General features: G+C 55.4%; 1 protein-coding gene across 6 annotated transcripts in view; it reads left to right on the top strand.

Annotated features, from left to right (window-relative positions):
- Positions 1-25,469, top strand: part of RRBP1 (ribosome binding protein 1) — a 65,799-nt gene extending 40,330 nt beyond the window's left edge. For 2 of the 6 annotated variants that reach the window (XM_075925745.2, XM_075925744.2), the window contains 18 exons: positions 634-772; positions 1,748-1,935; positions 2,109-2,146; positions 3,770-3,860; positions 4,557-4,652; positions 6,186-6,278; positions 6,395-6,475; positions 7,075-7,164; positions 8,090-8,182; positions 10,921-10,992; positions 11,197-11,292; positions 13,472-13,555; positions 17,435-17,527; positions 19,244-19,327; positions 21,072-21,170; positions 22,634-22,777; positions 24,776-24,878; positions 24,982-25,469. In XM_075925745.2, coding sequence (XP_075781860.2) covers positions 634-772; positions 1,748-1,935; positions 2,109-2,146; positions 3,770-3,860; positions 4,557-4,652; positions 6,186-6,278; positions 6,395-6,475; positions 7,075-7,164; positions 8,090-8,182; positions 10,921-10,992; positions 11,197-11,292; positions 13,472-13,555; positions 17,435-17,527; positions 19,244-19,327; positions 21,072-21,170; positions 22,634-22,777; positions 24,776-24,856 — 1,662 coding nt within the window. In that variant the 3' untranslated portion in view covers positions 24,857-24,878; positions 24,982-25,469. The remainder of the gene's footprint in view (positions 1-633; positions 773-1,747; positions 1,936-2,108; positions 2,147-3,769; positions 3,861-4,556; positions 4,653-6,185; positions 6,279-6,394; positions 6,476-7,074; positions 7,165-8,089; positions 8,183-10,920; positions 10,993-11,196; positions 11,293-13,471; positions 13,556-17,434; positions 17,528-19,243; positions 19,328-21,071; positions 21,171-22,633; positions 22,778-24,775; positions 24,879-24,981) is intronic. The other 4 variants (XM_075925746.2, XM_075925749.2, XM_075925747.2 and 1 more) reach the window with 4 other exon arrangements.
- The last annotated feature ends 202 nt before the right edge of the window (positions 25,470-25,671 follow it).

Raw genomic sequence — 25,671 nt, 5'->3', positions numbered from 1 at the left:
AACCACACGGAAAATTCCACTGCGCCTCACACACTTAACCAGAATCCTATTCCAAGCAACCCAGCTCCTAACTGGCTGAGTTCTATGCCAGCTGGGTGCTTCAGCGACTCAATTCGCATGTGCCTTTGGCAAGCAAAATCAGCAGGACTGCCCCGCCGAGGGGTGCAAATGGCCTTCCCTGGGAACCCGACTCCTGAAGGGGCAGGAGTGGAACCTTTGATCCCATTTTAATTTTTCTGGACCAGCCCGAAGTAGCAGGCGTGCAAACTGGGCACAGCGAACTTGGCCGTGGAATTACTGTGCCCGCATGGCGAGATGCACGTGCCTTCCTAGCTCCTGGGCTTGTGCGGTGTGGGCAATGCAAAACCTCGCCTTAGGAATATACAGTAAGCATCACGGCCCCAAACCAGGGAGGCCGCATGTGGGAGGGAGGGGTGATGCACAGACCGTCTTTGCTGCCAGTTGAGAGCAGGAGATGGTTGTGGAGCTCCAGGCGCTGTGCCGGTGGAGAATGCCGAGGGGAGACTGGGTTTTGAATCCCAGCGTAGACCGGGCTGGAACTGGCACGCGACAGGACTGCTCTCTCCAGACCGGCCTTAACATCCAGCGCTTTGTTTCCCCCCCTTGGGGCAGACGTCTCAGAAAGAAACGGAGGCGACGCTGCAGAAGAGGCTGGACGAAGTCAGTGACGAGCTCCGTAAGTCCCAGGCCAGCTACGCGACCCTGCTGGTGGACGCGGAGAAGGCGAAGGGCCAGCAGCAGAGCATTGCGGGTGAGGGAAGCGGCGGAGACGCCCGGGAGTGCGCGCCCTGAGGCCCAGAGCTCCCCTCGGGCCCTCTCGCTGCCTGAGCATCTCAGAGGCCGCCACGGGCCTTCCTGTGGTGGAGGCCAGGCCTCTGTATCTGAGTCCGGCCCTTCCTCAGGGGCCCGGCGGGAGCTGGGAGGAGCAGATGGGGATTGGTTGGTGGCCTGCGGGTGAAGTGGGGAGCAGGAGTGGGGCGCATGTGGGGAAAGGGGATTAGGAGCCCTGGGAGCGTGGTCGGGAGAGGGGCAGCTGCTCTAGGCATCGGGAATCCACGAGAAGTCAGGAGGTTCCCAAATTTCGCCTCCCTAAGGGCTCCGCTCTGCTTGGCGCGGGAGGGTCGTGCGAAGGGTCGAACTCCCAAAGCTGAAGCACTGGTGAGCTCAAAGCTTCACGCGGGGTCCTGCCGCGCACTTGCCACTTCTCCTGCTTCAGGACGGCAGGCGAGTCGGAGAGGCAGGCGAGTGACTCCGCGGCCTGCCTGTAAACCCGCATCTCAGCCGGGCCTCTCCTCCACCCACAGCCTGGGCCTTCCGCAAGCCCAGCTGTGGGGGTGATAGAGCCCCAGCTCCCTTGCAGGAGAGGACAACAAGCGTGTGCTCCCTGCTGTATTACACACACGGGCTTGCAGGATAAAGCTTGGGGTGTTGTTTTTTTTTGCCAGCTCTGTTGTGAAAAATCCGTCAACCTCTCGTTGAAGTGAGAGTGACGGTGTCACACGAGCATTGTGACCGGTGAGCCAGTAAATAACCGTCCGTAGCGCCTGTCCTCTCTGCACGTGATCTTCACCTGTCTGCCCGGCACCTGGCCCTCTGAAACGCGCGGTTCGAAGCCCAGGTGTCCGTGCGGCTCACAGCTGCTCAAGCCGCCCGGGTCCTCCCTCCCTCTTGGCGGTGGTGCGCATCTCACCTGTCTCTTTCTCCTCTACCCACCGGCCTGGGGCAGAGTTCGAAGCCAAGCTGCTGTCCTGCGACGCCGAGGCTAAAAGGAAATCGGAGGAGCTGAGCACCCTGCAAGGGAAGCTGCTGGCAGCCAGCGCTGAGAACGAGCAGCTCGCGGAGCGGATCCAATCCATCGAAGCTCTCTTGGAAGCGGGTCGCGCGAGGGACGCGGAGAAAGACACAGACTTGCAGGTCAGTGGCTGTTCGGGCGTCCTCGCTCCGGGGTGGGGGTCCCTACCTCGGAAAGGGGGGGCAGGCCTGATGGGCGGCTTACCGCGTCGCATGCACCGGGCGCGTCCTGGCTGGGGGGGCGGGGGTGACTGTCCTGTGCGGTGTTTCTAAGGCAGCCTCTGTCTAACTTTCAGGCAGCAACTCAAGCAGAAGTGAGCCAGCTGCAGTTACGGTAAGACCCAGCGATCGCGCCCCTCTCTCCATCGGTGCTAAAAGGCTGCAGCAATGGAGTTAGGGTGGGAATTCCCTTCCCCTCCGCTTTCCTGTGCTGATGCCACCTGGGCCCGGGCATGCGGGCTGCCCTCACTAGAAGGCGAAGTGCCACCGTGGAGCCGGGCTGTAGGTGGTCTCCGGCGGGCAGAGACGGTGTACACGGCGATTCCAGCGCTGGCCCCGAACAACGGCGCGTCCGTGTCCAATAGGGGTGTAACCACGTGGCTAAAAATGTCAGCGTGTAACCGCTGAAAATCCACCGCCCCTCTCGGTGAACCTTTTACCTCCCTGCTTTTGAAGTGACGCTTCCGGCCCCCCGCTGAGCCCTTAACGCATTTTTAAGATTCGCTTCACGTGAAGGCCTTGGCAGAACGTCCTTGGGCGCAGCTGTCTGGTAACCGACACGGTAGAACTCCCGGTGCGCTTGCCCTCAGGCCTGCTGATGAGGGGAGGGCCCCAGAGCCTGGTGATTCAAAGGGCCTTGGGGTTCCTAGAGGCCACCGCTGCTACTGCAGGAACGGCAGCTCTGGGCCCTTTAAATCTCCACCGGAGTGCAGAGCGGCGCGCTCTGGGCAGCTCTGAGGGCTGCTCAGGAGACAGCTGGTGGGGGCACGTGGCATGGTCTGGGCAGCTCTAAGGGCTGGGAGGGGGCACTCCGGGAAGGCCCCAGCCCCGGCCCTTCCACCTGAGGCCCCAACCCTTTCAGAAGCACAGAGCTGGGCCTCTCCGCCGCCTTGCCCAGGACCCCAGCAACTCTCTTGTCCCCTCTCCCTTCCCCACCTGACCTGCAGCGGAAGCCGTTGCAACTGGAGGGTTTATGGCATTCACGTGAGCTGAAATGGGTCTTTCCAAGCCCCCGTCTTGACATCTGATTGGTTGGCAGAGATTGCGCGAAGGGGAAGAGTCTATTTGGCGCGTAGGCCGAGGGGCGCGAAGTCAAATCAGCCCTGTCACAAACTGACGGCAGTGGGAGCTGCCCGTACCTCCGCCGCTCACCTGCGTGTCTCCAGACAGCCGTAGGTTCCTGGGCCCAGAGATGTGACTCAGCAGTGACTCGTGATTTGAGTGCTTCCGTTTTTGGGTGGTCATGAGACACCCCTTAAAAGGAACCTAATGGTGGGTGTCGGATGTGGCTGGGAAAACCAGGCGGATGGACAGAAACCAAGGCGGCCACATTTCTGAAGATTTGGGCCCTTAACGCTCGGTAGCCATTTTTGAAAACTCTTGGCCTAGTTCCGTTTGAGACAGAGGTGAGCTAAGAGCGGTTTCAAGTCCCACAGCTCACCTTAGAGTTCCTGGCTCGAAGCACCTCACTCTAGTTTGGAATGGTTTTCCTTTCCGGGTGCCATTTTGAAGACCCACTGAGACCGTTTCTGCTGTCTGGTTAGCTGACTGCACACCGGAAACAAGACCGGTAACTACTCAGCAAACTAGTTCTAAGTTAGGCAATGGCGTTCTGTCTCCTCCTCCCCCCCAAATCTGCCTGCTCTTTGAGCAAAGATCTTTGTTTTGGTTTTTAAGAAGTCTCAGCGTGGCCACCCAAAGAGGGAAGCTCCAAACCCTTCCGCTTGTTCCCTTGCAGACTTCAAGAGAAGGCCGACCAAGTCTCCTTGCTCGAAAAGGAAGGTGTGGAGCTGAGAGAGATAATCGAGCAGCAGAAAACGAAAAACAACGTGAGTGACTGGCCGAACCGAGCTCTCCTTCCGCCAGCCCCAACTGGAACAAAACACTGATTAGCATTTGACTGACAATTGGGTTTTAAAAGTCACCCAGTAAAGTAGCATCGGGCAAGTCAAAGATCTAATTTCTCTGTGCCCCGAGGGACGCTTGTTGCTAGCCTGAGCATCTCGGCTGCTCTTGGTGGCATTTGCTCTCTTGTACCCTGGCGAGGAGAGGAGCTGGTTGACTCCCAAGGGCAGAAAGCAAAGACTTCAGGGGAGGGTGTGGGGACGTTTGACCAAGGAAAAAACAAAGCCGCAGCCTGGGCTGGCTGGGTGGCCGTGGGGAAGGGATTCCAGCTAGCTGAGCTGCCGTTGTGGGATTTGGTATCGTCTCCGTCCCGTGAAGGGAGTCTAAGAACAAGGGCTGGAGTTCACAAGGTAGATCTTTCAGGGATGCTCCTAGCCTCCGACAATGGGAATACTGTTCTGATGAGCTGGCTGATGGACCTCTTCCTTCCCACCTTGCCAGAGACTTGAGGTTAATCCTTGATCCTCCTGAGGCCACTGCTGTAACTTAATAGGTGGCCCACCTGTGTAGCTCAAGATTTAGGAGCCGAAGCAAAATCGGGTTGCCTAAGTGGGGTGGTCTGATCCCTTCCCACCTCGGTGGTGGTCTCCATGGCTCACCCCTGCTTGTGTCTGTCCCAGCAGGACCTCCGTGAGAAGAACTGGGAAGCCATGGAAGCGCTGGCGTCGGCCGAGAGAGCGCGCGACGAAAAGCTGCTTTCTTCCATGAAAGCAAAGGTGAGTCGCGCTTCCCTCGGCGCCAAAAGGGGCCTGTGCTTTGGAGCGGCTGGGGAGCGAGAGGTCTGTTCGCGGCTCAGCTAAACCTTCCCAGTGGCCCTGGTTCCGTGTTAAAGCTGATGATGACGCTGCGCGTTGACCCCGTAGGACTCCTCCGAGAAAACGTTGCCACAGTGGCTTACTCGTAGGGCGTGGCCCTGCAGTTTCCACGCATGACGAAGGACCAGTGCAGAGAAACTATCCAGTGCTGCAGTGACACCCTAGGCGTCTCCCACCTCTTAGCCGCCCGAACGTCTTTGAAAACAAACTTTGTACAGAGGGGTTGGTTTCTCCTCTCCGTGTATTTTTGTGGGTGGTGACTGTTGGCGTCTCCATGGCGATGGCGTGGCCAGGCAGCCGTGTCGTAACGCGCTGTGAGTGTTACGATGAAGGGAAGGTGACGCAAACGGCCCTTCAGTATTGCCACACGTCTCACTGCAAGTGATGCTGGGCTGAGCTGATGTACGTACAGGCATCTCAGAATGGGAGCTTGACTCCGTTCGGGCTTTAATTAGCCACATGGAGATCGGTGCGCGTTTTGATTCTGCCCACCCCCATTATAGTGCAGCATCGACTGCAAAATAAAGACCAGACCCGCAATGTTGTATAACTCTGCCTAATGCCCCGACCTCTGCGGGCGATAGTTGGGCTCTGTCCCCAAGTCATAGAATCATAGAGCACTAGAACTGGAAGGGACCTCGAGAGGTGATCGAGTCTAGTCCCCTGCCCTCATGGCAGGACCAAATACTGTTTAGATCATCCCTGATGTCTATACATCCTGCTTTTAAATATCTCCAGGGATGGAGATTCCACAGCCTCCCTAGGCAACTTATTCCAGGGTTTGACCACCCTAGTTTTTCCCAATGTTCAACCTAAACCTCCCTTGCTGCAGTTTAAGCCCTTTGCTTCTTGTCCTATATCAGAGGCCAACATGAACAATTTCTCCCCCCCCCCATAACACCCTTTTAGATACCTGAAAACCGCTATCATGTCCCCCTCGGTCTTCTCCTTTCCAAACTAAACAAACCCAATTCCTTCAGCCTTGCCTCATAGCTCATGCTCTCTTGACCTTTAATCATTTTTGTTGCTCTTCTCTGGACCCTCTCCAATTTCTCCACATCTTTCTTGAAATGCGGTGCCCAGAACTGGACACAACACTCCAACTGAGGCCTAACCAGCGCAGAGTAGAGTGGAAGAATGACTTCTCGTGTCTTGCTCACAACGCGTCTATTAATGCATCCCAGAATGAAGTTGGCTTGTTTTGCAACAGTGTCACACTATTGACTCATATTTAGCTTGTGGTCCACTATGACCCCTAGATCCCTTTCTGCCGTACTCCTTCCTAGACCGTCGCTTCCCATTCTGTATGTGTGAAACTGATTGTTCCTTCCTAAGTGGAGTCCTTTGCATTTGTCCTTATTAAACTTCATCCTGTTTACCTCAAGGGGCCTGGCGAAAAGGGTTTCACGAACTAAACGTCCGTTCCTCTTTCAGGAAGATTTGGAGCAGCAGCTCAGTGTGGTTCAGACGCAAACGAAGCAGGTGCTGCTTTCTCTCTTCCCCCAGGTCACGGTAGCATCACGAGAGGTAGGCACTAAGCGTCTCGGATGCTTGGCACGTGGTCGCTAGCGCTGCGGCTGAGGGAAGGAATGGGATAGATCAACTGATCCCCCACCCCTTTGTGTGTGTGTTTTAACTGTCAGGCGTATGAGGAGTGGCTGCACGAGTTTAAGGAGAAAAGTCTGGCGACGCTAACGCAGCAGACGGCTCAAACCGAAAGTCTTGTGAGTGCTCTCGAGTGCTGGACAGCCACCCCCCGAACCTCTCGCTCGCTGTGGGCGTCGGGGGAAATAAGGCTTCGTAGCAACGAGCATCAGACCCGTTTTTGGGTCGGGGGCCACTGACCCACAGACACGTCAGTCGGGGGCTGCACAAAAGTGAGGAGCAAAACAAAGAAAACCCCCGAGTGAGAAGGAAAAAGACACTCCCCACTTTCCCCTTGCACACCAGAGCCTGCCGCGGCCCAGGCTAGTGGAGTGCGTGGGCCCCCCTACGTTCTGGGGGGGTGCCAGAAGTGAGGCGTTCAGTGTAGGGGCGGGGGACTGCCAGGAAGCAGGTTTGGGGGGTGGGGTCTGGGTGGGAGGGAAGGCGGGTTGGGAGCTGGTGGGTTTGGGAGGAAGGTGGGGTTCAGGAGCAGGCTAGGGATGGGTGGTCCGGGCAGGACGTAGGGTGGAGGTGCGCAGTCTGAGCTGGAGCACCAACCTGGCTCCCCAGTGCTGGTGGGGAGGAACGCTAAGCCTCGGGCCAGATCCAGGCAAGCCAGGGGCCAGCTCCAGACCATAGGTTCTCCACCCCTGCTCTGCAGCTCCTTTTTTCCCTTCAGGATTCAGCACTGAAATTAAAAGACGCGGAAGAGGCGCAGAGCACTTTACAAGCCGAGTGTGAGCAGTACCGAACTATTCTAGCCGAGACGGTAGGTTAAGCCCTTCGGGCCCTTTCTCCTCCTCACCGAATCTCTCGCCATGTACGGAGCTAGCTGGCTTGGTCACAGCCACACCCAGCCTAGCGTCTCTGAAGACATTGCCCAGGCGGGCTGCCAGGGTATCTTGCAGCCCAGGTTGGGAGGCTGTGGCAGAGCTTGGTTAGAAATATCCCTCTCCGGGTTACCGCTAGCGTTCCTGTTGCTTAGTATTTCCGGTAGAACTGCCTTTGGAGTTCTGCTCTGTTCCCACTTGTCCGAGGACAGGCTCTGAATGGGGTGGAGCCCAGGAGAGGCAGTGTGGTGTAGTGGGTAAGGAGCTCGCCCCAACCAGGTCTACCCACGTTTATGGGTATTAGTACGCCCCTCAGGGGCAGGAAAACACCTCATCCCCTGAGCAGGGCGGCTCCACCCACCGGCCCTGTAGCCAGCGCTGTCGACAGGAGAGCGTCTCTGTCCGACGGAGCTACCGCCTCTTGGGGGCGTGGCTTCACTGCGCCGACCGGAGATGCTCTCCCATTGGCCTCGTAGGGTCATCACACACGCAGGTAGGGACGACCAGCCCTGAGCGGCGGGGGAGCAGGGTTCTGTTCCTGACCTACTGTGACCTTGGCAAGTCTCTCCCCACTTTTGTGCCTCTGTTCCTCACACCCCCATCGCCAGGCGGCGTGAGAACATGCCCAGCTGTCCCTCCATGCTGGTGGGGCCCGTCCTCCCCCAGCTTTGCAGAGACAGGTCAGTGCTGAATGGGGCAGGAGGCGGCTTCGTTAGCGGATGCACCACTCCTGGAACAGCCTGCCTTGAACGCAGCTTGAATGCCTGGGCGCTCAGTCGCCGGGGGAGACTTGCTCCACCCCCAGGAGCCGTCCCCTCTTCTCCTGCCACCAGCCTCACCCTCCCTTCCCTTCTCCGTTGGCAGGAAAGGATGCTCAAGGACCTGCAGAAGAGCGTGGAGGAGGAGGAGCTGGTGTGGAAAGCCAAGCTAACGACGTCGGAAGAGGAGCTGCAAAAGGTGCGTCCTAAATATTCTCAGGGGTGTGTGAGCGGGAGTCCCTGGGGCACCGGTGTCTGCGGGGACCGAAGCCACGTCTGAAATACCCAGGGAATGGGATCCCCTTTGCCCTCGATCTGTGACTTGCAAGGCCCTGGGGGGTCCCTCGCCAGGGAGGGGCCCATCTTGCAAAGGCTCTAGGGTTGAACGTGGTGTAAAAACCCATCTTCCGAAATGAGCCAAAGGTCGGTGCCACTTCCCTGGCCCTCTGCAGGAGTGAGGGGAGCCTGTGTACACACAGGGCAGTGAGAGGGAAAGGGATCCAGAGGTCACACGCTAAATGCGAGTCCACAGGGTGACGCTGTTGCAAAACAAGCCAACATGCTTCTGGGTTGGCAGGAGTGTCGTGAGCCAGACACGAGAAGGCATTCTTACGCTATACCCTGAGCTGGTTAGGCCTCAGTTGGAGGATTGTGTCCATTTCTGGGCACCGCATTTCAGGAAAGATGTGGAGAAATTGGAGAAGGTCCAGAGAAGAGCAACAAGAATGCTGAAAGGCCTAGAAAACATGAGCTCTGAGGGAAGGCTGAAAGAACTGGGCTTGTTGAGTTGGGAAAAGAGAAGACTGAGAGGGGACATGATAGCAGCTTTAAGCACCTAAAAGGATGTTACAAGGAGGAGGGAGAAAAATAGTTCACCTCGGCCTCTGATGCTAGGATAAGAAGCAATGGGCTTAAATTGCAGCAAGGGTAGTTTAGGTTGGACATTAGGAAAAAAGTCCTACTTGTCAGGGTGGTTAAACACTGGAATAAATTGTTCAGGGAGGTTGTGGAAACTCCATCCCTGGAGATATTTAAGAGCAGGTTAGATGGACAGACATCAGGGATGGTCTAGACGGTGCTGGGTCCTGCCGCGAGGGCAGGGGACTGGCCCTGATGACCTCTCGAGGTCCCTCCCAGTCCTAGATTCAGTGGAAGAAATCTTCAGAATAAGCCTCTTGCCTCCCTGAGATCCAGACAAGCCCGTTTTGCCGTGGCGCTGGGGAGAGAATTCCATTACTTACCTTGCCCCAGGCACATCCGAGCATGGTCTCCCTCCTGCTTCTGAACCGAACCCCAGCCCCTCCACTGCAGGCCAGGGAACCTGGAAAGCCTTCTGGTGCACGTTCCAGGAGCGGGCACTGGCGGAGCAGGGCGGGCGCTGGCGGAGTGGGGCGGGCGCTGGCGGAGCGGGGCGCACCCGACGCTCTTTGCCCGGCTACTCCTGGGACGCTCGGCTTTAGAGGACGTTGGCTGCCTCTACCGGTCGGGCTCGGTGCCGGGGTTGGAGCGTGCGCGGGTAACCACGTCCAGGCCACAACGTGTGCAGAGCGCTCCGGCGGTCTGCCTCGCTGCAGGCCAGAGCCGTACAGGGCGGGGTGGGGCACGAAGGCCGAGCGAGAGGCCGCCCTCTGGAGAGGATGTCCCGTAGTGAGCGTGGGTCGGAAGAACTGTGGCAGGTTTCACTTGTTTTTCTCCCGACCCAGTTGAGGAAAATTGTCGATGCCACGGCCCCACATAAGGTGATGAGGGTGTGGGCTCTGGGGTGGGGCCGAGGAGAGGAGCTTTGGGGCGGAGGAGGGGGCTCCGGCTTTGGGGGTGTCAGGGCTGGGGCAGGAAGGGTTTACCTTGAGCGGCTCCCGCTCAGTAGGGCAGTGGGGGGGCTAAGGCAGCTTCCTGGCACCACATGAAGCAGTCAGCGGCAGGCTCCCAGCCAATGAGAGTGCAGAGCTAGTGCCCGGGGCAGGAACCGTGCACAGAGCCCTGTGCGTTTCCCCCCCATCCCCGTCCTCCCCCGCCCCCACCGCTGCCACCTGGGAGCCAGGCCTGGTACTGGCTGCTTCTCAGGCACAGCACAGTCTGCCTTAGCCCCCCGCACTGTCCACCAAGTCCCTCGCCCCTGGCAGCCAGGACACCCAGTGCCAAACATTCCACCACCCAGTCCTGGGGCGCAACCTGCCGTTTGAAAACCACTGGCCAGCCGGTCGAAGAGACTCTGCCTGGACACTCTAAATTTATAATGGACTTTAAAATATCCCTATAAAATTCGAACGTGACTTTTACTCGGCCCAGGTGCCTGACGGCAGCGTTGTGGCATTCCGTGTCGGTGTCCTGTAGATAGCGGTAACCTCCCTACGGTTACCCAAGGTGCATCTCTTTCCCACTCAACAGAGAGAAGCTGGCTCCCGGCCGTGGGCGGCTGGGCAGGAAGTCGGGAGGCTGTTGGCCGTGTGGTGCTCTGGCTTGCCTGGGTGTGGAAAGTGGCGTTGCGTGAATGTAGCTGAGCATAGTGTGGCCAGCAGCTTTGTCGTGGCTAGTCACTGGAGTTGCTCAGGAAATGATTTTCCTGCCAGAAAGCAAACGGGGAGGGCGTTGTGGCTGACTTTCCTTTGAGGAGCTCGTTGAAAAACCCGAACCTCAAAAACGTTCTGTTTTCAAACCAAACAAAGTTTTTGATTCTTCAGCCAACATTTCAAAGTCCTCCGAAAGCCGTTTCTTCCTTCCGCTGCGGCCATCAGAAACCGTTCTGTTGACTTCGGCGGTGACTTGTTAAGCAGGAGGAACCCAGCTTGTGTCTGAGATCCTCGGCTTAGTTGGCAAGAGGACTGTCCCAGCATCCTCCTCTGGATGCTGTTAGTAATGAGGAGAATCCGGCTGGGAAATAGCGCTTGCTAACACTTCCTTTATGTCCATTCTCTCTGGGGTCGACGCTTGGCTTAGGCACAAGTCCAAGTGAAGTCTCTTGCAGAGGCGTTGGACCAGCTGAAGGCAGAGCTCCAGAACACGGATCAGGTATGGACATCCTCACGTACCCCAAAAGGAAAGGAGACCCATCGCTGCTGGAACCCCCCTTTCATGTTGCGAAGAGAGATGCGGTTATCATTTCTTCTAAACCCCGCCCGGGGCAGGTTGGGAGAATTGGTCTTGCTGTTCTAGGGACGCTTCTGATGCAAACGGAGACCCATCCAATCGCTGTGTTTTTCTCGTTCTAATCAGCTGAAGGAATATACCTCTCTCCTGGAAGCTCAGCTGGAAAATCACTTGGTAACTGCCAGTTCAGAACGCCAGAACTACACAAAAGAAGTTGAAGCCGTGAGTGGTGATTGTGTGTGTGTGTGTGGGAGGGGGAGACGGGGGGACGGGGACGACGAATGTTCCCGCTAATCTTTTCCATCCATGTTCAAAAGTTTGAGGGGCAGCCGAGTGAGTCTGTAACAGGAAAAACATAAACAACAACCAATAGTCTAGTAGCACCTTAGGGTATGTCTACACTACCCCCCTAGTTCGAACTAGGGGGGTAATGTAGTCATACGAAGTTGCAAATGAAGCCCGGGATTTGAATTTCCCGGGCTTCATTTGCATGATCCCGGCCGGCGCCATTTTTAAATGCCGGCTAGTTCGGACTGCGTGCGGCACGGCTACACGCGGCACGAACTAGCTAGTTCGGATTAGGCTTCCTAATCCGAACTAGCTGTACAGCTAGTGGAACGAGGCGTATAGCTAGTCGGATTAGGAAGCCTAATCCGAATTAGCTAGTTCGTGCCACGTGTAGCCGCGCGGCACGCAGTCCGAACTAGCTGGCATTTAAAAATGGCGCCGGCTGGGATCATGCAAATGAAGCCCGGGAAATTCAAATCCCGGGCTTCATTTGCAACTTCGTATGGCTACATTACCCCCCCTAGTTCGAACTAGGGGGGTAGTGTAGACATACCCTTACAGACTAACACAGCATGTCGATGGGATCATGAGCTATCGTGGGCACAGCCCACTTCTTCTGGCATTATTGTAATGTGGCCTATTCCGGGGCTGTGTGCTGGGCCTCGCTTTCAGATGCCTTGAGTTGGGAGCTGGGTTCACTTGGGGCAATCAGTTGATAAATACAAACAAATGCTTATTGGAAACCATAATCCCAGTTAGTCATACAAACTAGGGGTCTCTAAATTAGCCGTCACCACTCAAGATCTGGGAGTCACCCGAGATAATTCTCTGACGAACTCTCCTCTGGGCAGCACCTGTCAGAAATGTCAACAGATTGATAAGCACCATTAAGGAAAAAGCTAGTTAATAAAACAGAAAATACCCTAACGCTACCACATAAATCCACGGTGGGCCCACCCCCAGAGCACGGTATGCAGTTTTGGTTGCTGCATCTCAGAAAAGACCTATTTGCATGGGGAAAGGCACAGAGAAGCAGTGAAAATAGGATGGGACTGTTTATACACGAGGAGACAATGAAAAGTCTGGGACCACTGAGAAGAGACGGCGGGGACAGGATATGGCAGAGGTCTATAAAATCATGATTGGGGTTGAGAGAGTGAGTCAAGAAGTGTTCCTTACCCCATGATGTGCCACGAGTTCTCAACCTGTGGAACTCCTTGCCAGAGGATGCGGTGAAGGCTAGAACTTGAACAGGGTTCAAGAAAGAGCTAGCTAGATTCATGGAGGTTAGGTCCATCCATGGCTTTTAGCCAGGATGGGTAGGAAGGATGTCCCTAGCCTCTGTTTCTCTGGAAGTGGGAGACAGGGGAGTGATCATGTGAGGATTCCCTGTTGTGATCCCTTGGTATTGACCACTGTGGGCAGACAGGATACTGGGCTAGATGGACCTTTGGTCTGACCCCGTAGGGCCGTTCTTGTGTTCTTAAGAATGCGGTTGCCCAATTAAATGAACAGGCAGCTGGTTTAAAAGAGCCCTCCGACCGCTCAGAGCCGCTTGTGGGACTCTCGCCGGAGGAGGTTGTGTCGGTGAAAGGGAGAACGGGGTTCAAGCCAGAATTAGGTAAGTTCAGGGAGGACAGGCCCCTTAATGGCTGTTAGACAAGGTGGGCAGGGATGCAGCTCCATGCTCCGGTTGTCCCTAAACTTCTTATTAGCAGAAGCTGGGACTGGACGTCAGGGTCAACCCAATGGGAAGTTGACATGGTGGCCAGTTTGCTCATGGGACAGCAGGTCAACCCATAGGAATCAATGGGAGGGTTGCTTGGCGTCCTCTTTGCTCGGTGGCCACCAGGTGAACCTCTGGGGGCGAGGAAAGTGGGGTGGGGGGTAGGGCAGAATCACTCGCTAATTGCCCTGTTCTATTCCTTCCCTCTGAAGTACCTGGGCCTTCTTGCAGTCAGACGACAGGACGCTGGGCTAGATGGGCCTTTAGTCTGACCCAGTCCATCCATTCTTATGTAACCAATGCATGTCGTCTTCACTCTGCCACTCCAAACCCTCAGCTGCCTCTAGACCCGAACACGGCTGCTGACTCCCCTCTTCTTTTTCCCAGTTGAGGCAGCTCCTCTCTGAATCCCAAGAACGGCTGGATGCAGCAAAAGCAGAAGCAGAGAAGCAAAGCCAGGAGCTTGCACTGGTAAGAGCGAATTGCTAGATAACCTCTAATCTAACATCAGGTTTAGGCTTAAAAGTTGTCTCAGTAGAACTATTCTGGCTAGGGGTGTAGTTATTTGTAATGATATTCCACTACAATCTGTAGGGTAGATGCAGCTTTACCAATATAAAGGTGCTTGGACCTACGTCTCTGTAGAGGTTGTCTACATGGGAACATTCAAAACTGATCTGAATTCAGTTTATAAACTGGATTAAGGTCTCCTTTGTGTTCAGGAATCGCTATTCTGATGTAAAGCACTCTAGTGTGGATGAGAGGGAATGGTAGCACTTCAGATACACCAGTACCTCTTTAACTTCACAGCTTTCTAGTGTAGATGAGACCTAATATAGAGACGCTCTAAGGTAGAGTTCAGCAGACTGGGAAGCTGTGATGCTATGGTTGGCCAGAGGAGAAATAGGACTCTGTGACATTGGTGAATTTCCCAGATCGCCATTAAACTCAGCATGGAGTCTGACTTCACCTATGTCCAACCCTAATGTCCATGGAGCTAGCTTACAGGTGGATTTGTATTTTGGAAATGCTGGAGAAGATAGCGAAGGGTTTCCCACCATGCTGTCATGGTTAGCCAGATTTTTCAGGGTTCCAGCTGTGCCAAATGATTCCCAGGCAGGAGCATGACTCTAAGCGGCTTTAAATATATACAGCCCAGACAGGACTTAAAACACATTGTGAAGATGTCCCAATGCCAAGGAGTTACCATGCTAAGTGATTCTCTGGGCAGACGGTTCAAAATTATGCGCACACCCAAAGGAATGTTAGAAGAATGTTCAGGTTGCAAAGTCTAGTGCTTGAATTAGGAAATGCCGCTGTCATCTTCCCATTGACTTACTGGGTAAAACTGATCAAGGTAGCTTTAATTCTGGCATTTCCTGGGTTAAGAGTGCTTGATTCTACAACCGGAATTCTGGCATTTCCTGGGTTAATAGTGCTTGATTCTACAACCGGAATTCTGGCATTTCCTGGGTTAATAGTGTTTGATTCTGCAACTTTAATGTTATTTAAAAGTAGCGTGTCCATCTGTCGAATACCTATGTTCACACGTTCCTTTAGTTCAGGGGTGGGTGCAGGAGCAAAGTGGGAGGTGCGGGGGTCTGGGTGGCATGGGGGAGGCACAAGGCTGGAGTGCCAACACCAGCTTCCCAATCCTGGTGCGGACTCCCAACCTTAGGGACTGGATCAAGGCACGCTGGGTTCCCCACCCCTGCTTTAGTGGTTCCAATTGGATTTGAAGTGGGCTTGCTTCTGGGAGGGATCATGAAGGCATCTGGGGTCACTTAGCTGTCCTTCTGGATCATCTACTGGTGGGAGAAACCTTACTTTGGGTTCTTTTTGGAACTGGTTTTTCTGTAGGTAGGAATTAGTCCTAGATGTCTACAGAGGCTGCCTTGCCTGTCTTGGAACCCATTTGAACAGTGTGATGTGACTCCCCTCTAAGAGGGGGAAATGTTAAGAATTTACATGTTAAGTCTTACCACGCGTAAGTGTTAAGAAATCATGAATTTGGCTTCAAAATGCCGGACTCTTCTATGCTAGATGGTTGGTTGCGCTCTGGGATTGGAAACTGTGAGCTCGCAGATTCAAGTGTTTCCCTCCAAACACGAGGGCTGGAAGCCGAGTCTTTGTCAAATGAAAGCCGTGGGTCTCCCGCAGCTGTGTACCTCCAGGGACTGGAGCTTTCGGAAACCGTCTTCGCTATTGCGATAAGATCTTGAGGGTTGGTTATGCTCTTTAAATAGACAAGAGCCAGGCTGTTCAGTATCGCTCCACAGTCGCTTCTTCTGAATGCTCCCGCACACTGTAAGGTATAATCCTTTGGCTCATGAAGATAGCGGTCACAGACCTGTATCTGCTGAGAGATAATGACACCAATTAACCAGCGAAGCAGTTGCAGGTATTTGACGACTCACCGTGCGGCTCTTATCCCAGTACAAGCCTGGTTGTAAAACTTCAAACTCCTGTCTCCATACAAGGCCCCCGTGCAACGTTGCAAATGAGCCACCGTGGAACTCGTGCGCAGAGTGAGCAGAAAAACATGCCGCTTCTCCTGGTAGTAGCCGCAGCACTCGTTGGAAATTTGTTCTGCGGCGCAGAAGTGGAGACCACGTAAAAAATGAACGTGGCTAAACAAAGCCAGGCAAGGGGGCTGCGTCCCTGCTCAGATCCACGTTTTGGCCGACGGGGCTTAGAAAAAAGTTGTAGAAAGACCCCATTTAGGACACTCCCCCCCTCCCATCACTGAAAACCAAGGAGCTGTGCCCCATCCCCTGCGTTGTAGGCGGTTAATAGTGTGTTTGATGCTGTTTCTCTGCCCTTCCGTTGCTATTGTGCTGTGAATGTCACAGCTCCCCGGAGAAGTAAACACCTTACGTGGGATCTGACTGCCAACTCGAGTGTCTTCCCGATCCATTACAAAATCAGCTGAGCTTGGGAATCGGTCGTTGCACAGATGACTTGTTGGGAGGGCAACATGGAATTTATCAGCCCCGCGCCCTCCCTGTAATGTTACCAACTGTCCATTTACTACCTGCTGTGCTCCAAAAGCATGGACGGGGCCAGGGTCCCAACCCTCCAGCTGGCTCCCCCAGCTCCGATCCTTGTGTTGTCGGAGGAACTCCAGGAAGGGACAGGAATGTGGAAATTCCCCTGCAGGGTCGGGCTCTGTGCATGTGACTCTTCCAGCGGGCTGCGTTAGCAGCAGTGAACATCCCTGCTGGTGGTTCCTGGTGCGGCTTCATCCATGCCAGCGAGGCTGCAGCTGTTCTTGGGTCCCTGACTCCGCTCAGATGAACGTGGAACCGTTACTTTTGGGCCGTTTCCGGACGACGTTCTGGGTTTGATCTTTGTGGATCCCTTCTGGGGTTTCCGAAGGAGCACGGTGGACCTGGGGTGTCTCACACCCTGAGGCAGCTCCGTGAATCTCTCTCCCCAGTCGCTCTGTCGCCCTTCTGTTGACTTCAAAAACCGACGAGTGATCCTGTGGCACCTGAGGGCGTGGCTACACTAGGAAACAATTTCGAAACAACCGAACTTGAAATAATAACTCCCGAAATAACAAAATCGAAATAGCGTGTTCCCACGACGGGGGAGCCTCGGAATTAGTCCGAGGCCGGCTCTGTTAATGTGGACGTGCTACCTTGACTTAGAGCTCCAGGAAACACCGGGGAGTAATTACTTCGAATGACTCTGGAGGGAAGTTGGACATGTCTACACTGGGGAGCTATTTTGAAATAACAAGGTGAGCGTCCCCACTACCAAACCCTTTATTTCAAAATAATCACTCCTGCTTGTAAAGAGGAATAAGCTTATTTCAAAATAGGTCTTTTGGGAGGAATTATTTTGAAATCACTTATTTCAAAACAACCGGAGAGTGTAGACGAAGCCGGGAGTAGTTATTTTGAAATAGCCAGCCTGTTATTTCAAAGTAACGATCTTAGTAGTGTGGATGCTTTGCTTCTTATTTCAAAATAGACCAGGGCTTAGAGACTAATCAAAATAAATAGACTCATGAGCTTTTGTGGGTAAAACCCACTTCACCAGATGAATCGGCGTGGAACTAAGAGACCAGCTGATGGATTCCCGCTTCATACGGCTAAATGCTGTGCCTTGCATGTTAAAAAGAAATCTCAGAGGGTTATTAGCCGTGTCAGTCTGTAACTTTAAAAACTGTGAAAAGCTTTTTCAGCCCCCTCTGAGACATCTGTTGGCTTGCTCAGGCCGCAGACCAAGTCGGATTGCAGCGAGGAGCATTTTCCATTGGCCTCCCTCTCTGCCTCGACGCTTCTCCCGCCCTTTGACAGCCACGGGGTGTGACTGAGCCAGGCTTGCTGGTCCTTGTTTCAGGTCAGGCAGCAGTTGAGGGAAATGAAGAGCCAAGTGCCCGATGGAGAAGCAGCTGGGTCGCAGGCTGACCCAAGCGAGCGCGAGCCCCTCGAGGTTAGGGCGGTGAGACCCCTGCATGCTAAGGCACCGATTTAACACCTGTTGGCACCTGCATGATCATTGTAGCATCACTGATGCCTGTGGATGTGTGTGTTCTGCTGTCGCTGTCGGGCTTCTCTCCAGGGGGGAATTTCCTGAGCTAGAGGAGGGAGGGGAACAAGCATCACGTAACCAATACTTTCACCATGGCCTATTTGTTAGAGAGGCTTAAAAAACACCCACTTCCTTTTGGGAGTTCTAGTGGGCCCCGTTACGCTAGGTGCTGTACAGAAACCTAGTAAGCCATTTGCCCTCGTTTTTTTTTATCCAAGTGCAGAATAAATGTGACGTGCACCGATGCGTGTGCAGATGTGTACCACCAGGAGAAACTCGTGCCGCCGGCAGTGGGTGCTCTGCTAATCCGCTGGGCGGCACTGGAGTCTCTCCTGGGTGGCTCGCCAAGCACTCCTCTAGTAAGAGACACCACACAGGGTGAGCAGATGCGGGGGGAGTGGTGAGGTGACTTGCCCAGGTCCTACGGGAAGTCTGTGGCAGGGCCGGCAGTTCAGCCCTGGTCTCTGGAGTCCAAGCCCCCAGTGCCTTCCCTGGGAGACCATCCCCTGATGGGTCCGAGGAGGGGTGAGATCTGGCTTGGATTAGTGCTGTCTGCTCCTGACCCCTCTTGTTAGGTGAGAGTGGACTGGCCCCTGGCTGAGCAGCAGCACGGTCTGCTTCTGGCACCCAGGGGTTCTCCGGCATCACTGCACCACCAGCCCCTCCCAGCGATGACAAACTCCTGCACGACCCCAGGAGGGGGCCGAAGCCTGAGCCAGCCTGAGCTGGGGGTGTGGGGCCCTAAGGCCCCAGCCTAGTTGGGGGCCTGTAACTTGAGCCCCGCTACCCAAGGTTGAAACCCTCAGTATCAGCCTAGGGCTTGGGCTCTGACCCCAGGCCCTGCAAGTCTAAAGCCAGCCCCAGTGACCCCATTAAAATGCGGTCGTGACCCACTTCGGGGGCCCGACCCACAGCTGGAGAGCCACTGCCTGAAGGGATCCGGGCTCAGAAGCTGGACGGGCAGGACGTCCTGCAGCGTCGATGCGTTGGGGCCTCGAAGAGAGGGAATCCATCCCGCTGCCTTCCATAGCCTGTCCCCGGCCGGCTTCCCGGGGAGCTGCCTTGCCTACTCGCGGGGAGGGCTGTCCGCACGGGAGGCCTTCGAGGATGGAGAGAAGCGAACTTGTTGGGCTCAGGCTCAGTGTGCCCGGAGGGGGAAGGACTTTGGGCAGAACCGAGTTGCTAAATCACTAACCTGCGTTGGGTTCCAGGAATTAACCAGGCGTCTTTCAGCCTCCTGTGTCTCTGCTCAGTCGCTTACTGCGGGCTGCGTTCTCTGCTCTTTGGGCCCTAACCCTCTCGGGTGGAGCTTTCCCCAAGGTGCTGGGTGATGGGGGCGTCACTTTACTCGTGGCCTTTGCCTCCGGCTCCAGATCAGGTAGCTGGGGCTGGAACCGGGGTGGGATCTAGCGCCCAACCGGCAGACACAGGACGTGTCAGTCGGCTGGCTAGAGATTTCCTTGGGCTTGATCTTGGAAGGGGTTCGAGGCTAGAAGCAGGGCCCGGCGGCTCCCTTTGGGGAAAGCTCTAGGGTCTGTCTCCGTGTAGCAGGCTTCAGCGTCCTTGTCCGGGCCAGTTGGCCTTTCCGACGTGACTGATTCACTTTGCTTTTGGCAGCTGAAGGCGCAGCTGGAGCAGACGGAAGCCAACTTGGAGAGCGAGCAGGCCCGGCGGCAGAAGCTAGCGCTGGAATTCGAAGAAGTGAGTGCAGATCTGCGCGGGCAGGGGCCCTGCTGTCTGCGGCAAGGCCTCGGTGGCTTCGCTTCCCTGCAGACGGGAGGCCTGGGTGTCTCCACCCCTGGCGGAGGAAAGGCGCGTCGATCGCCGCGATCACTACAGAGGGGCATTCAGGACGCTGCCTCTTCCGAGCTGGGAATAGGGGTGGGATTGCAGGAGGGCCAAGTAGATGGTCATAATCCCTTTTGGCCTTGTGTCTGTCCCTATTATTGACTAAAACTGAAAGCCACAAGCTTGGCCCTTTAATTACCTTTTGCCTGTTGTCAATAGGGTTGCCAGGTGTCTGGTATTTGCGGCTTCTGTCCGGTTAAAAAAACCAGAAAATAGCAGACATGTAAAATGTGAGGTATTTTCTGTTTTTCTTGGAAGGCCAGTTGGAACATTCTTCCTCTGCTGTGCCTGGTAGGGCCAGGGGGATTTAAAGGTGCTTTTTCCTTGTGTGCGCATGCGTGTGCAGGTTTTTTCCCCCCTCAACTTTGGAAGAAGTGTGTTTTTTTTTTTTTTCTTTTTTTTTGGAGGGTGGGAGGCTCAACCAGGTTCAGTATTTTTTGTGAAACTATCTGGCAACCCTCGTTGTCAAATGCTGGGAGCAACCCAATGAAAGTTACTTTAAATAATGACGTGCTGTCTCCTCTCCCCTCTCCTCCCCTCCCCTCCCCTCCCCTCCCGCTTTGGGTTTTGCCTCTGTAGCAGGGCTCACTGGTTTTGAACCTAACCGCAGCGGCTTGCGCCTGCAGGACTAGACTGTAGCAAAAAGGCGACGTTTCCCAAACATGCCTCCCTGCACTTGTTGCCAAGTGTCCTGGGAACCCCGACAGGAAAGTGACAATGCCAAAGAGCTCGCAGGTGCCACTTGCTAATGGCCAGTCGTGGTCTTGGTTGGCAAACGTGAAGGGCCTGACGCTGCAGTAGCAAACGCTGAGGCATGTTGGGGTGCTGGCCAGTGCTTGTTCTGGAGATGCCTTTTTGCCTCCAGGTGGGAGCTGGCCGGTGTTCTCCAAGCGACAGGCCTTTCATCTTGGGGTCCCCAAGCCGGACATTTTAAAGGGGCGGGTGCTTGGCGCTCTGACAGTTTGGGGGTCCCTTTGGACGGTTTCACGTTAGGCCCCAGAGTCACTAGTCACTCCCGAAAATTTCAGCCAGCTTGGCCTGCTTCGCAGGACTGAACTCTGTCCGCAGGGTTTTGCTAGCCGGCTTCGCCACGTGCGTTGGGTCTTTTTCTCCTCGCTAAAATCTTTGGGACTCCCTCTGTGCACGGGTAACGGGTACTTACTGGGTAACAGTTAACCTCTAGCCTGCTTTTGTTGGGGTTCCCTACAGGACTCCCCCAATCTGCTGGGGGGTGGGCTCTCCTAGGAGAGGCGTGTGTATTTATTTTAAAGCAGTGCTACAGAAAAGTGCAGAACCAGCTTGAATGTAGCCACTGGGAGCCGGGTCTGTGAATGGGCTGAGAGCTGGGGCAGGCCGGCTGATTCATGCGCCGTTGCTACCGGGGAAGATGCTGCAATGGCCGGCGCGTGGGCTGGTTGAGGGGCAGGATGCAGGACTGCGGCGGGAGCCGATGCTCGCTGGTCCGTGCTGGCGTGAAAGGAGGGCTCTCTGGAAAGGCGGCCACTTTCCGAGCGGCACCCCAACATGGCTGCCGAGGGGTCTTTAAAACTTCCGGAGCCTGGGGGGGACCTGACCTCTGCAATTCCCCAACCCGCAGGCCCAGGCCTCAGTGTGCAGCCTGCAGGCCGAACTGGAGTCGCTGAGAGCGGCGGGCCACGCGGCGTCCTCGGACATGGAGGAGGCTCAGCAGCTGAGGGTGAGTCCCCGCCCCGCCCGCCGTGGCCAGGAGGGCGAAGGGCGCTCAAAGCCAGACTCGGGGCTGGTCCCTCTGCGACGCCGGTGGCAGCGTGGGGCCAGCGCAGGCGGGCGGGAGTTCTCCAGCAGCCCTTTGGGGGCCTGGCCTTGTGAGCGAGGCCGCTGCGGGGCCGGCTGGGATCCACGAAGTGGGTGTCTTGGTCCCCATGGCAACCCCAGCCTCTGAAGCAGCCCAGAGCCGGTCCCAGCCCTCGGCCCAAGCCGTGCAGCGTTCGCTGTGCCTGGAGGGGGCACGTTCGCCCCGCTAGGGGAGGGAAGCCAGGCATGGGGTAGTCGCTGGGGCATCAGGCCCTGTGGCCTGGAATGGGAGAGCGAATCAGACTCCAGGCCGGCTTTTCCTCTCAACCCTGGCAACAGGCGTGGCAGGTTTGGGGGTGAGTCCAGCCCCGTCTTGCCCCTTGCCAACGGACCATGGCACGAGTGGGGAAGGGAAACCGGCAGGGAAGGCGCAGCTTTGCCGTTGGTGGCTAGTGATGAATCACTTCTAGGGAAGTGATTATTCCCCTTTATTCGGCGCTGGTGAGGCCACATCTGGAGAACTGCATCCAGTTCTGGGCCCCCCCTACAGAAAGGATGTGGACGCATTGGAGAGGGTCCAGCGGAGGGCAACCAAAATGATGAGGGGGCTGGAGCACATGACACGCGAGGAGAGGCTGAGGGATTTGAGCTTATTTAGTCTGCAGAAGAGAAGAGCGAGGGGGGATTTGATAGCAGCCTCCAACTTCCTGAAGGGGGGTTCCAAAGAGGCTGGAGAGAGGCTGTTCTCAGTGAGGGCAGAACGAGGAGCAATGGTCTCAAGTTACAGTGGGGAAGGTCTAGGTTGGATATTAGGAAAAACTATTTCCCTAGGAGGGTGGGAAGCGCTGGAGGTTCCCTAGGGAGCTGGTGGAATCTCCATCCCTAGAGGTTTTGAAGTCTCGGCTTGACAAAGCCCTGGCTGGGTTGATTGAGTTGGGGTTGGTCCTGCTTTGGGCAGGAGGCTGGACTTGATCTTCTGAGGTCTCTTCCAGCCCTCGGATCCTAGTGACTGACAACCAGCGTGTCCTCCTCACACACCAGTCAGATTCACACGGGAAGGAACGGGGCCTTTGACTGTGCTGGACGGGGCCAGCCAATGCTTTCGCCCCATCACAGAAGGTGGCGAGGCAATTGGTGGGGAGACAAAGGGATCGTAAGATTGATTCCATGTCCCTACATAGAGACTGTCATGAAGGGCACCTGGCCTGCGATGAGGTGGGGAGGAAGGAGGAGAAAGCAAAGCTATGGCACCATCCCACTGCAAACACCTCACCGGCGTGGGAAGGGGGGTCTGTGGGAGTGGCTTATGAACGCTGTGGCCCACGTGCCCCGTAAACGGTTGTGATCCAACGATGGCAAATCCTAGTCGACTTGGCTTGTGCGCAGGAAAGGCTCGAAAAGGAGAAGAAGCTAACGAAGGACTTGGGACAGGCCGCTACCAAACTGCAAGAGCTACTGAAGATCACCCAGGGACAACTGGCCAAGGAAAGAGAGGCAGCGAAGAAATTGAAAGGACAGCTTCAAGAAACGGTATCGCGTCTCGCTCTTCCAGTGGAACGGAAAGGGGGGAGGTGAAATGCCCCCTGGCAGAACCGAACCGGGCACCTCGGTACAGGAGCTGCTACAGCTTGAGCTAGAAAGGCAGCTAGAGCTCAGCTAAGGCTGTAGAGCAGCGGTTCCCAACCTCTTCCAGACGGGGATCCATTTTGACAATTCAGGAAGACTTGGTGACCCAAGGCAATTCAAAGACGGGAGAAGAGGGGGCAGAGCTACTTGGGGGGGACAGCTGGCGACCCTTTTGAAATGTAATGGTGACCCATATTTGGGTCCCGACCCATAGGTTGGGAAACCCTGTTGTAGAGCTATCTCTCTCTCTCTCTCTCTCTTTCTCTCTCTGAGGTCTAAGAGCCACTACACCACACCCAGCAGGTGTGTGGGTGACACAGGTAGAGCCAGAAAGTGTAACCAAAACCCTGCCTCAGTGGCTACGCGCTGCATAGACGAAGGAAGGGACAGTCCTGGCCCCGGACACCTTCCCTTTGAATAGTCAACTCAACAGGTGGGGAGCAGAGACGCTGAGATGCAGTGACCCAGATTTCCTCAGTCCCACCCCAGTGCTTTAACCATTGGTCCGCCCTGCCTCCGTGATGCTTGCAGAAGTCTTGCAAGCATGCGCGTGATGTACAAAACTGGGAGCTTGTCGAGAGGCGCTCTCCAGACGCTGCCCGAGCTGATCTTAGCTGTGGCAGAGCCTAGAGCAGAGACGTCCCACATCCCCTTCCCAGCTTTGTCCGCCCAATGCTGGCCAAGGTGACCGTGGTGTCTGCTGTGGTGGAGTAGCCATGCAGGTTCCAGGAGATGAGAGACCGCGGGTGAGGTAACTTCTCTTATTGGACCGACTCCGGCGAGTGAACGAGAAGAGCCCCTGAGCTCCACAGAGCAGCTCTCCAGGGCTAAGGATCAGAGGGGGAGCCGTGTTAGTCTGGATCTGAAAAAGCGACAAGGGGTCCTGTGGCACTTTATAGATTAGCAGGTTTATTGGAGCATAAGCTTTCGTGGGCAAAGACCCACTTCGTCAGATGCATGCAGTGGAAATTCCAGAGGCAGGTATAAATATACAGGCGAAAGAATAAGGCTCAGAGAAACTGCTGAGCTACCGTTCATCTGCAAATTTGACCCCGTCAGTTCAGGATTAAAGAAAGACTGTGACTGGCTAGCCAAGTACAAAAGCAGTTTCTCCTCTCTTGGTGTTCACACCTCCACACCAGCTGCTAGAAGTGGGCCTCATCCTCCCTGACTGAATTAACCTCGTTATCTCTAGCCTTATTCTTGACTACTAGCCAATAGCCCGTCATAAGATGGGATTTTCGGGGCTCTCTTCCACGTCCGTCTCTCTCTCTTTCTTTCTTCCTCCTACTGCCTCCCCATCTCTCTCTCAGCTCTCCTCCACCTCCTGCCTCTCTCTCCATCTCTTTCTCTTCTCCTGCCTCTCACTTTCTCTTCTCCTCCCCCTCCTGTCTCTCATTCGGGGGACCATGGAGCCCAAATGGCTGGTTGGGCTCCGCGCACACGCAAGCGGCCATTTGGGCACCGTGCTGCCTGGGGAGCGCGGAGTCCAAACAGCTGCTTGCGCCTCTCGCTCCCCGTACAGCCGCCCGATTGAGCAGCACAGAAGTTAGCGGCGGGAGGCAAAGGACGTGACTGAGGCAACAGCGCCGCCCAGAGGGAACAGCCAGCATTTCGGCGTCAGAGTCACAGACATTGGGCTACTATATAGATGATAACGGACCCCCATGCAGGGTTGCCGGCTCTCGGTCCAGGCCAGCTGGGAAAGTGGCTGGCTTCCACTTCTGGCCCTGCACAGGCTGGGAGCAGCTGGCTGGAACGGCCCTGGCCCGTGGGGGTGGGAGGAGAAGCACCCCACCCCCCATCATTTAACCGGTTAACTAATTAAACAGGATTTTACATTCCCAGTTTCTTGCAACGTGTTAAATCCTTACGCTTAATCCATTCCACCTTGTTATTTAGCTGCGCCACGGTTCCTTTCCGAGCCGCGAGGAGGAGCTCTGTGGAACTCAAAAGCTCGTCTCTTTCACCAACAACAGTTAATCTGATCTGGCCTATAGGGCAGGTGTGTCATCGCTGGATCAGGGTTCTTTGAGTCCAACGCTGAATCCCCTCTACCGCATTTTGTATACAGTCCGGTAACCTGCTCTGTTCTTTCTCTCTCCTAGGGGGAAGACAATGGGTCAAAGGAAGGAACTTCTGTTTGACTCTAGAATTTACTGTTCCACTTACCAAAATGCCTTACACCTTCCTAAAATATATGCTCAAATTCTTTGTAGATACAGTCACACAAGCCATTAGGGACTCCAAACCTCCTAGTTTGAGACTGAAAAGGACACAAGTGCACCCTGCAAGCGTCCGTCTGTCAAGGAATTTTCATACTGTTGTTTTTGTAAGATGGTGTTCCCTTGGGGACAGCCTGACCGTGTCAGCCGCTGCTCCCCAGCCTTTCCCTTCTGTAGCAGCAGAATCTGTGAATGTGTGAAAAGGGAAGAGACTCTGTGCGAGTTCATCTATCGGTGCAATTTTTATCGTTTTTGGAGCGAATGACGCATGGAAGGTGCCCGGCGCCCCTGTTTGTCGGGTCAGGCAGCTGTTGGCAAGTGTCCTTGGGAAGTTCTGGATGTTAATGCAATTAAACCAATGGTGTAGCTAACGACGGGGTGTGCCGGTCTTATTTTGAGGGGCTTGCAGCAAAGCGCCCCTCCTGCCGGGAGTGATGTGGGCGGAGCCTGGGAGTCGGCAATGCAAATTGCCAGGAATAGCCCCGCCCACAATCCACCCCCAGAATGTCTGCTCTAGGCATTCTGGGGGTGGAACGTTGCTGCCCTCCCGTGCCCACCCTCCTGCTGCTAGAG

The sequence above is a fragment of the Pelodiscus sinensis genome, chromosome 3 (genome assembly GCF_052426305.1).
Source record: "Pelodiscus sinensis isolate ZL-2025 chromosome 3, ASM5242630v1, whole genome shotgun sequence".
NCBI lineage: Eukaryota > Metazoa > Chordata > Testudines > Trionychidae > Pelodiscus > Pelodiscus sinensis.
Note: the sequence above shows the minus strand (reverse complement) of the source record. Positions and strands in the feature narration are given on the sequence as shown.